The sequence below is a fragment of the Cherax quadricarinatus genome, chromosome 9, assembly GCF_038502225.1.
Source record: "Cherax quadricarinatus isolate ZL_2023a chromosome 9, ASM3850222v1, whole genome shotgun sequence".
NCBI lineage: Eukaryota > Metazoa > Arthropoda > Malacostraca > Decapoda > Parastacidae > Cherax > Cherax quadricarinatus.
Genome location: NC_091300.1, coordinates 30,951,421 through 30,963,510, shown reverse-complemented (window position 1 = coordinate 30,963,510; position 12,090 = coordinate 30,951,421). Strand labels below are relative to the sequence as shown.

The window sequence follows — 12,090 nt, the reverse complement described above, 5'->3', positions numbered from 1 at the left end:
CTAGTTGTGGTTGCAGGGGTCGATTCACAGCTCCTGGCCCTGCCTCTTCACTGGTCGCTGCTAGGTCACTCTTCTTGCTCCAGGAGCCTTATCATACCTCTTCTTAAAGCTATTTATGGATCCTGCCTCCACTATATCACTTCCCAGACTATTCCACTTCCTGACAACTCTGTTTCTGAAGAAAAACTTCCTAACATCCCTGTGATTCATCTGAGTCTCTGTGTGTGTGTGTGTGTGTGTGTGTGTGTGTGTGTGTGTGTGTGTGTGTGTGTGTGTGTGTGTGTGTGTGTGTGTGTGTGTGTGTGTGTGTGTTACCTTATTAGCCTCCTCTCACCGAGAAAATTATTCATTCAATAACCAGAGTCAAGAGCGTACAAACATTACAATTCAAATGATCCTCAGAAAGACAACATCGCCCCTCCTCCTCCTTCAGGGTGCAGGCACTATACTTTCAACTTCCTGGAGTTAAGTCTGACATACTGGTTTTCTTGAATCCCTTCATAAATGTCTGACCACACCCCAACAGCGTGTCAATCCATTAAAAACCCCTTGTCTCCTCTAAAGCTGATCCAACATTCACACACCTGGCGGATGCTGAAGCCCCTGGCAGAACCTCTTATACCCTCTCTGTCCACCCTTTTCAAAGAGGACCTCTACCATTCTTTCTTTCCCACCTCAGATTAATACACTCACTGGTCATCCTGTTCTCATTAATTCTCTCTAAATGTTCAAACCAAGTCAACAACCCCTCCTTTGCATTCTGAATTATATCTTTGGCAACTCGCATCATCGTGAAATTTCTATACTATGAATTATCGGCATAATACTCACATTGCTTTCAAACATGACATTTGCATTGCCTCTAATTTCCTGCTCCCTGTAAAGTTTAAAGCTTATGTCTCAAAACCATATAAAGCAAAAGTGTTGGCACCATCATACTACAGTGGTTCCCCTTTTTGCCTCTATTGATAAAATAATTCTTTCTACAGACGTCTCAATACTGTGCAACTATTTACCCTCATCTATTCTGTGATTCACCTCATTTATCGCAAACACATTTGTACTCTCCTATATCCACAAACTTTAATGAACCATAGCACTGCACTTTAATATACATAACCCCATAACTCTTCGACTTCATTACCAGCACACTTTCTGACCCGCCTATCTTAAAATAGTTGCTTATTTTGTCCACTGTCTCCTTCATTTCATTCATTTTCAAGTGTCTCTTACTAATGTTATTCTCCGTGTACACCTACGTCTTACTCTAACTCTAGCAACCACTAAATAACGATGTGTCAATTTATCTGTCCTCCCTTTGAAAACATATATATCCAAACTTCTACGTTCCAGCACTGTTTACTAACACATAACCTGACAAAGTGTTGTCATTGCGCCCTATATCACATTTCGTATACCTATTTATCTTCTTTAAATTAGCATTACCTATTACCATGTGTTACCGATGTGTTAATATATATATATATATATATATATATATATATATATATATATATATATATATATATATATATATATATATATATATATATATATATATATGTCGTGCCGAATATGTAAAACTGGTCAATTAGCAAGAACTCATTTAAAATTAAATCCTTTCTGAAATTTTCTCTTATACGTTTAAAGATATATTTTTCATTAATGTTAATGTAAAAAAATTTAATTTTGCACCAAAAGAATCTTAGAAAACTTACCTAACCTTATTATAACAAGCTCAATTTATTTTAGCCTAACCCAACTAAATATATTTTAGATTTGCTTACAATAATTTAATACTAAACAAACAGTGAAATATATTTTTTTCGTTGGGTTCAGAATGATTTTGGCGAAATTATTGCATACACAAATTTACACTTGTCCTATATGGCAAGATGAGCGTTGCTATTTAAGCCAAGATCGCAAGTTCTGCCTATTCGGCACGACATATATATATGTATATATATATATATATATATATATATATATATATGTATATGTATATATATATATGTATATATATATATATATATGTATATATATATATGTATATATATATATGTATATATATATATATATATGTATATATATATATGTATATATATATATATATGTATATATATATATATATATGTATATGTCGTGCCGAATATGTAAAACTGGTCAATTAGCAAGAACTCATTCAAAATTAAGTCCTTTCTAAAATTTTCTCTTATACGTTTAAAGATATATATTTTTTCATTAATGTTGATGTAAAAATTTATAATTTTGCACCAAAAGGAACTTAGAAAACTTACCTAACCTTATTATAACAAGCGCAATTTATTTTAGCCTAATCCAACTAAATATATTTTAGATTTGTTTACAATAATTTAATACTAAACAAACACAGTGAAATATATTTTTTTCGTTAGGTTCAGAATGATTTTGGCGAAATTATTGCATACACAAATTTTCACTTGTCCTATATGGCAAGATGAGTGTTCCTATTTAAGCCAAGATCGCAAGTTCTGCCTATTCGGCACGACATATATATATATATATATATATATATATATATATATATATATATATATATATATATATATATATATATATATATATATATATATATATGTATGTCGTGCCGAATAGGCAGAACTTGCGATCTTGGCTTAAATAGCAGCGCTCGTCTTGCCATGTAAGACAAGTGAAAATTTGTGTATGCAATAATTTCGCCAAAATCATTCTGAATCCAACGAAAAAAATATATTTGATTGTGTTTGTTTAGTACTAAATTATTGTAAACGTATTTAAATATATATTTAGTTGGGTTAGGCTAAAATAAATTGCTCTTGTTATAATAAGGTTAGGTAAGTTTTCTAAGATTCTTTTTTTGCAAAATTTGAAATTTTTTCATTAAGATTAATGAAAAAATATATCTTTAAACGTATAAGAGAAAATTTCAGAAAGGACTTAATTTTAAATGATTCTTGTTAATTGACCAGTTTTACGTATTCGGCACGACATATATATATCGTGCCAAATAGGTAAAATTGGTCAATTAGCAAGAGCTCATTGATGATTAAGTCCTTTCTAAAATTTTCTCTTATATGTTAAAGATATATTTCTTTCATTTATATTAATGTAAAAATTAATAATTTTGTACCAAAAGAACCTTGGAAAACTTACCTAACTTTATTATAACAGGGCAAGTTAATTTACCCTAATCCAACTAAATATATTTTAAATAAGTTAATAATAATTTAATAATAAACAAACACAATGAAATATTTTTTTTTTCGTTAGGTTCACAATGATTTTTGCGAAATTGTTGCATACAAAAATTTTCGCTTACCTTATTCGGCAAGAAGAGCGTTGGTATTTAAGCCAAAATGTCAAGTTTTATCTATTCGGCACGACATATATATACATGAGAGAGAGAGAGAGAGAGAGAGAGAGAGAGAGAGAGAGAGAGAGAGAGAGAGAGAGAGAGAGAGAGAGAGAGAGAGAGAGAGAGCTTGTGTGTGTATGTATGCTTGTTCGGTCAAATAAGCTTACCTGCAAGGACGTCCAGGACAAATGAAATCGTTAAAACATGAACAAGTCACACAAGACAGTTCAGAGCATACAATAACGGGTGATCACTACTCTGGTTAAAATCACTCCGTGTTCCCTCATATAAATCTCTATTTTATGTACATGCTACACAGAGCTAAGAGTACAGGAGATATACACAAATATATATAGTTATCCTCTGGTCACCTTACAGTGTGTTCAACACACGCAAGATACACATTCCAGTTTTATTTACACAGAAATTTATCACATGTGTTTGTGGCTTGGGTAGCCGGGGAGAACTCTTATGCTAGTCGTGACACCACCACTCTGCTGTTGTGGTGCTGCTGTTGTAGTACTGCAGGTGGTGGTGTTGCTAGTGCTATTGTTGCTGTACCCGCTGCAGCTACTGGTGTAAGTACCATTACGCTACAGGAATCTTCCTACCACTTTTCTGCTGTCGTAATGTTTCTGCTTCTTGTATTGCTGCAGCTGTTATGTTACAACTGCCATTACTGCAGCTGTTGTTGCTGACTCTCTTTCATCAAGAATGAAAACTCAGCAGATATGATGTATCTATATTTCTGCCTCTGCTGCCTTACAACCGGTGACAATCATCCACGTTGGTGCTCTGGCCTTCACGTCAGACGATCTGACTGCAAGCAATCATACGCTTAGTGCGGAATTACGTGAGTCCAGTCGTATTATTTTTATATAACACTTTTTTTTTCATTCTTAAACTAAGAAAGCAATTACACATGAAATCTTCGGCACCAAAAGCTTCTTTGAAAAGTAACATCGTAAGCTGAACTAAAAAAAAAATATGTTACAAACCTCTATTTACGAGAAAATAAACAAATATTTTTACGAATCTTTTGCTTAAGCATTCACGAAAATCGTATTCTCTGAATTCTGCAGTAAGCGATAAAACCCTGTGGGTCATTTAACGCAAAGTACCGGTGGAGGCTCGATCCTCCGTCCGCTGATCCGTGAGATAGTCACGCTACATTCCTACTAGCAGACTACTAACAAGTAACCCGTAAATTGGTACGTGAAAACAGACGGCGTTTCAGTAGGTCCTGGACCACTATCAGGGACGGACCGAAACGTCATTTAGTTTCCAATTCCAACTTGTGGATGAGTTCTGAATTGTTGCGACCTTTTAGTTGTGAATTACTGCATTCAGCACCCACGGTATTCTGCGTCAGTTGTGAGTTGTTGATGTCACGGTCCCGATTTCCTCGATTATTTTTAAACGTCTCTGATTATCTTTGAAAGTCCTTGATTATCTCTGAAAGTCCTTGGTTATCTTTGAATGTCCTTGATTATTTTTCAAAATACTTAATTCTGTTTATCTTTCAATATTCTCGATTATCCTTGAATATTCTTGATTATCTTTCAATATCCTTGATTATTTTTGAATAATCTTGATTTTCTTTGAATATCCATCATTATCTTTGAATGTTCTTAATTATCTTAGGATATCCTTAATTCTTAAAATTGTCTTTGATTACCTTAGAATATCCTTGATTATCTTTGAATAACAATAATTTGATTTGAATATCTTTGATTATTTTTTAATATTCTTGATAATTTATGAATACTCTTGATTATCACTGAATATCCCGTCTTCTTGATTATATCACTACAGCCTTCTTCATCATGTTTCTATAATCTTCTTGATTATGTTACTATAATCTTGATTATGTTACTGTAGTCCTCTTAAGAGTTAGAACCCTTTTATCACGATAGAACCCTGCCATTCTGATCCTGTTAGATCACTGGCAGGTGGCCAGGTGATTCTTTGTTGTTATGTTACATATATCACCATCTGGAATGAATTATATTTCTTTTATATACAATACAGACTAACTTGTAGTGTTTTAAAGTTATTCTTAAGTCCAGGATATTATGAAATTCAGTTAGTTCAATAATTACTATTTTCTTCTTTGTTTATTAGGGTAATCATCTTGCTTTTGTTAATTGCTCACCACATAGAATTGTTTTGGTATTGGTAAAATTTCTCAGTCTGGGGACATTATTATTATTATTAAAGATTCGCCGGTATTCTCCCGACCCGGGCCTTTTCCAAGTGGTGGCCCGGCCTTGGCTCCCTCTTTAGGGAGTGTCCGAGACTTAACCCAAGGGGCCTAATGAAAATGACAGGCTTGTGAGCTTCAAGCTCTGGCTCAGGCACCTACCCTATCCTAGAAGGGCTAGGCATGGTGTCGATGTGTCTAGGGACAATTAGGTTTTGTGTTTTGTCAGCGCCAGGCTTGAGGAATTTTAGTTATAGGTTGCTATGGTAGGTTTCTTTTTAAAAATTTTTTATTTAGTTTCTAAATCACTTAGATAATATATTTTTTTGAAGTTGTGTTTTCAAGTATCGCATTTTCTTTCACATTGACCACACTGCTCAAGAATACTCTTGGAAGTTGAAGCAATATGTGTTTTTCTCTTGAAAGAATCCCAAGTTCTCTTTTTTTTTCTACGTTCATCTCCTCCTTTCTTTCTGTTTCTCGTTGTCTGATTTTCAGTCTGCCTCTTCATGTCTTTCCCTCTCACGAAAGGTTGTCACTGATTTTGAAGTCATACACTATCCTACAAAATGCTGACAATGACAGGCTGTACTCACATGTTACACTACTCTGACAGAGCTCACATGTTACACTACTCTGACAGAGCTCACGTGTTACACTACTCTGGCAGAGCTCACGTGTTACACTACTCTGACAGTTTCTAATATAGTTCCTGACGAGAACTTTGTTTTGGTAGATTGTTTCAGTCGAGGAGGTGGGATTTGACCGAGGTGAGGGAGTGTGAGTGTTGCAGGTAACTTACGGAGGGAACATTGGTCAGGTCGAGGTCGAAGGGAGAATTCCAATATGACTCGACTTGAGTAGTGAGGTAGGTGACAATTCTTACTGCTCGTCGTCGAGTATGTGGGATTCGACGGAGGCATCTGAATATCCATTTCTTAGGCGGGGCTCCGAGGTCCTTCGAGATGATTAAAGTCTACTCTCTAATCATTGTCGGGGACTTGGAATTACAAGGCGGCGCAGTGGGAGTCTCTTCTCCTCAGTCGTAGTCGAGGACGTGTGGCTCGACGGTGGTGAGGCTTCTGATGCGGTCGTAGAGGGTGGCCATAGGGAGTCTTTCCTGCGGGTTCTTGCTCCAGCACGAGAGCATAATGCGGTACATGTCTGCAGGACATCTCTCAGGGCACACCAACATCCGACCAGCTGTGATTTGCGTGATTACCTGCCCAGAAAAAAAAAGCTGTGAAAAGTTTTGTGACTCAGAACAGGACATTGCCGGTGTACCTACAATGTATCACTCACACTGTATCCACACACTGCTGAACTACCCAGTGTTATAATAAAAACACATATTGCATGTTAGTATGCTCAAATAGTATGTAGGATGGGGGGATGACATATTACATCATGTTTTATAAGGAATCCATCCTTTGTAGGGGTAAATGACAGGGGAAACTTAGCTAATCTTCCGTTCCCACTATGTAACTAACATATAGAAGAAAGTAACAGCACACTGCTGATATGTATCCAGTGTTACTGTATCATAAAAAAACAAGTATTATGCGCTAATATAGCCTCCACAGTGTGCAGGAAGCTTGGGCTCACCTCCTGGTTGGTATAGCCGTACCAAGGTTGCTTCCCACCGGTGAAGATCTCCCACAGCACGACCCCGAAGCTCCAGATATCAGACTCGATGGTGAAGCGGCGATATAGTATGCTCTCTGGGGGCATCCAGCGCACCGGCAGCAGTGTCCGACCACCGAACTGTGGGGAGAGAGTGAGTTAATTAATAAGTGTGATGGTGGTGACAGTGGAAGTAGTGGTGGGGGTGTTAATCATGGAGGTGGTGTTGGTTGTAGTGGTAGCGTTTGCAGGTGCAGTAGCTGTGGTGGTAATGTTAGTATATGGAAAAGACAGATAACAGTAGACATGGAAGTTCACACCGAGGCTACCTGTTGAGAACTATATGGTCCCACCTAGATTAAGGACTGTCGCGTATAGTGTCAATAAGTGAGACAAGAACTGAAAAGCAGAAGGCTCTCTTCTCACCATCCACGTCCACTGGCCACTGGCTACATTTATGGAATTTTCAGGGGAGATGGAATTGAATGGAAGATGTGGGCTACAATTAAACCTACTAAACTAGTACTGTTTCTATCTTAAGCTACTAATGCTACACCACTGCCACTCCCAGAGCTGTTTGTACCAGTGGTTCTACTGGTTACCACTAGTCCTGCTGTGACTGACACAACCCTTATCGTCTTGATGCAGTCTCTCAAATATAGTCAGAAATCTGTTGACTTCAGATTGCCCCCATCCACTGGTTATATATGACGGTTCACATGGGTTTAGTGAGTGGGTGAGTGAGAGAGTGAGTGCACTAGGCAACATTTCGTTCCTCTCCTCCCTCACTTCACCCAGTATTTTATTGGTCACTGTAACTTATTATCACTTTCACTGAATACAAAATAATTCCGGCTCTGGTAGAAATTCTTGACTGATAAATTTATTGAATTTTGAGTGTATAGGTCCTGAAGGCTCTGGCAACTCCTCCCAGTAGAGTACGATGAATGTAGTTGAATCCTATACTATGGTGAGAGTGTGTTAGTAGTTGTGGTGGAGTGTTTTAGTACCTGTGGTGGTGATGTTAGTAGGTGTTGGGTAGTGATGTTAGTAGGTGTTGGGTGGTGATGTTAGTAGGTGCTGGGTGGTGATGTTAGTAGGTGTTCGGTGGTGATGTTAGTAGGTGTTGGGGGTGATGTTAGCAGGTGTTGGTGGTGATGTTAGTAGTTGTGGTAGAGTGTTAGTACCTGTGGTGGTGATGTTAGTAGGTGTTGGGTGGTGATGTTAGTAGTTGTGGAGTGTTAGCACTTATGGTGGTGATGTTAGTAGGTGTTGGGTGGTGATGTTAGTAGGTGTTGGGTGGTGATGCTAGCAGGTGTTGGTGGTGATGTTAGTAGTTGTGGTGGAGTGTTAGTACCTGTGGTGGTGATATTTATAGGTGTTTGGTGGTGAAGTTAGTAGATACAGGGTGGTGTTAGTAGTTGTGGTGGAGTGTTAGTACCTGTGGTGGTGATGTTAGTAGGTGTTGGGTGGTGGTAATAGTTGCAGTGGTGATGTAAGTAAGTGTCGGGAGGTGGTAGTAGCTGTGGTGGAGTGTTAGTACCTGTGGTGGTGATCTTAGTATGTGTTGGGTAGTGTTAGTAGTTATGGTGATTATGTCTGTAGTTGGACTGATGGGTTAGCAGTTGGACATGGTGATGGTGAGTCAGGTTGTGGTGATGGTGAGTCAGGTTGTGGTGATGGTGAGAGTGGGAGAAGTGGGGGAACCCGTGGTGCTAGAGATGGAAATAAAGGGGAGAAGTGAGAGGGGAGGGAGTTGGTGTATATTAACTCAGGAACGCTCTGTAGGAGAGAGGAGGAAATTAATGATGACTAGTCTTTGTACCTTCTGTTGGACCCTTCCCCCTCTCCTCTCTCCCTCCCTCTCTCTCTTCTCTCTTTCTATCTGTCTGTCTGTCTGTCTGTCTGTCTGTCTGTCTCTCTCTCTCTCTCTCTCTCTCTCTCTCTCTCTCTCTCTCTCTCTCTTTATATATATATATATATATATATATATATATATATATATATATATATATATATATATATATATATATATATATATATATATTTTATTTTTATTATCACACCGGCCGATTCCCACCAAGGCAGGGTGGCCCGAAAAAGAAAAACTTTCACCATCATTCACTCCATCACTGTCTTGCCAGAAGGGTGCTTTACACTACAGTTTTTAAACTGCAACATTAACACCCCTCCTTCAGAGTGCAGGCACTGTACTTCCCATCTCCAGGACTCAAGTCCGGCCTGCCGGTTTCCCTGAATCCCTTCATAAATGTTACTTTGCTCACACTCCAACAGCACGTCAAGTATTAAAAACCATTTGTCTCCATTCACTCCTATCAAACACGCTCACGCATGCCTGCTGGAAGTCCAAGCCCCTCGCACACAAAACCTCCTTTACCCCCTCCCTCCAACCCTTCCTAGGCCGACCCCTACCCCGCCTTCCTTCCACTACAGACTGATACACTCTTGAAGTCATTCTGTTTCGCTCCATTCTCTCTACATGTCCGAACCACCTCAACAACCCTTCCTCAGCCCTCTGGACAACAGTTTTGGTAATCCCGCACCTCCTCCTAACTTCCAAACTACGAATTCTCTGCATTATATTCACACCACACATTGCCCTCAGACATGACATCTCCACTGCCTCCAGCCTTCTCCTCGCTGCAACATTCATCACCCACGCTTCACACCCATATAAGAGCGTTGGTAAAACTATACTCTCATACATTCCCCTCTTTGCCTCCAAGGACAAAGTTCTTTGTCTCCACAGACTCCTAAGTGCACCACTCACTCTTTTGCCCTCATCAATTCTATGATTCACCTCATCTTTCTCTGCAACTTCTCTTCAGAATCTCCCAAGAGCACAGTGTCATCAGCAAAGAGCAGCTGTGACAACTCCCACTTTGTGTGTGATTCTTTATCTTTTAACTCCACGCCTCTTGCCAAGACCCTCGCATTTACTTCTCTTACAACCCCATCTATAAATATATTAAACAACCACGGTGACATCACACATCCTTGTCTAAGGCCTACTTTTACTGGGAAAAAATTCCCCTCTTTCCTACATATATATATATATATATATATATATATATATATATATATATATATATATATATATATATATATATATATATGTAAGACGTTGAGGAAAAGACAAAGAAGCTTTTACTGTGTCGTAGAGCTAAACGTTGTCATAATAAAAACTTGATCTACAGCTGTGTCTTCTCTTGGTTACTCTCGTCATCACGTCTTCGTATTCAGCGTTCAGTGTGTTTAATAAATCAAACAAGACTTGCAAAAAAACATTTAAACTAACCTGCCATCGATCCTTGTCAACGAGAAAGACACACGACCGGCGCCATTAAATGAACAATATATATGCAAATTCTTTTAATCGTACAACTCCTGTAGATTTATTGAACAACTGGCTATATCAGGTATTTTTGATAAAACTTTAAAATAAGCCAGAACATTAGTAACAATATTCTGGTGTGAATGTCGTGAATTACTCTGGTCAGGGCTAAATCATGATGTTTTGAAACGCAGGATGAAGAAAGCAACAACTAGAAGTGTTTCGGTAGCCCCGCGATCTGAGAAAGGGATCCTACAAGTCCAGCCCTCTGTACCTCACAGGACTCGAAATGAATAGTACAGAGTGCGGTATAAGTTTCTAATGCAGTTAAATACCAGCACTGATGGTCCGAAGCCAATCAGAAGAGGCATACACAAGTTATCATGTGGAAACCAATATATCGATTTCCTCAATAAAATTGCCAGATTGGTACCTACACAACCCAAAATAGAAATGAACTTTCCACTAAGCTTTCGATATTTCAAGCCAGTCAAAACAGCATTATTTAGTTATGGTAGAAACCATTATTCCAAAATAAACCAACACTTAGAATATACCCCACAGAAGGTATATTATCAGTAACGGCGCTGAAGGTTTAAAGCCGATCAGATGAGGCGTTCACCGGTAATCACGTGAAAATCTATATATCATTTTTCACAGTCTCCAATAAAAATCAAACAAAATCAAACAATAAATTTTTCCTTTTAACATGCACCGGTGTTTATGGTTTGAAGTCGATAAGAAGAGGCATTCTCCAGCTATTGCACGGAAAGAAATTTAGTTACCAAAATTAATAAATTCAGACTTAAAGACCCCAATATCAACGTGAACCTTCGAGAAAGATTTACAATTTCTGAAAGTTTGATGTTGATCAGAAGAGACATTCTCTAGTTACTGCTCAAAATCCAGAAATTGACAGTTCATTGACGTTCCCATAAAACTGGTAAATTTGCATCTACACAGTGTAAGCTTATAAGATGCACCAGTCATAACTGAGCATCATTCTGTCCATAAGATGCACCAGTCATAACTGAGCATCATTCTGTCCATAAGATGCACCAGTCATAACTGAGCATCATTCTGTCCATAAGATGCACCAGTCATAACTGAGCATCATTCTGTCCATAAGATGCACCAATCATAACTGAGCATCATTCTGTCCATAAGATGCACCAGTCATAACTGAGCATCATTCTGTCCATAAGATGCACCAGTCATTACTGAGTATCATTCTGTCCATAAGATGCACCAATCATTACTGAGTATCATTCTGTCCATAAGATGCACCAGCCATTAAAGACTGAAGCCAGTGATGAGACATAAGTTAAATTAGGGGAAAAAATACTACACAGTTATGAAATTATTATTTACAGACTGGTTACTACACACTCCAGTAACAATCACAAAATTAAGATACATCAAAGTAGGATACATCAGTGTTGAATGAGCCGAGTAAAAACCCTCTGGACTATTTTATACGGACCATTCTCGGATTTCGTTACTGTTCGATAACTTGTGGAGACCATTTCTGACTGC

At 38.2% G+C, this 12,090-nt stretch overlaps 1 protein-coding gene across 1 annotated transcript in view; it reads right to left on the bottom strand.

Annotated features, from left to right (window-relative positions):
• Positions 1-3,049: 3,049 nt before the first annotated feature.
• Positions 3,050-12,090, bottom strand: part of LOC128685951 (BDNF/NT-3 growth factors receptor) — a 147,181-nt gene continuing 138,140 nt past the window's right edge. Inside the window, exons 12-13 of the mRNA XM_070083116.1 lie at positions 7,182-7,340; positions 3,050-6,798 (exon numbers count right to left, since the gene is read on the bottom strand). Of these exons, the coding sequence (XP_069939217.1) occupies positions 6,616-6,798; positions 7,182-7,340 (342 nt within the window). The 3' untranslated portion in view covers positions 3,050-6,615. The remainder of the gene's footprint in view (positions 6,799-7,181; positions 7,341-12,090) is intronic.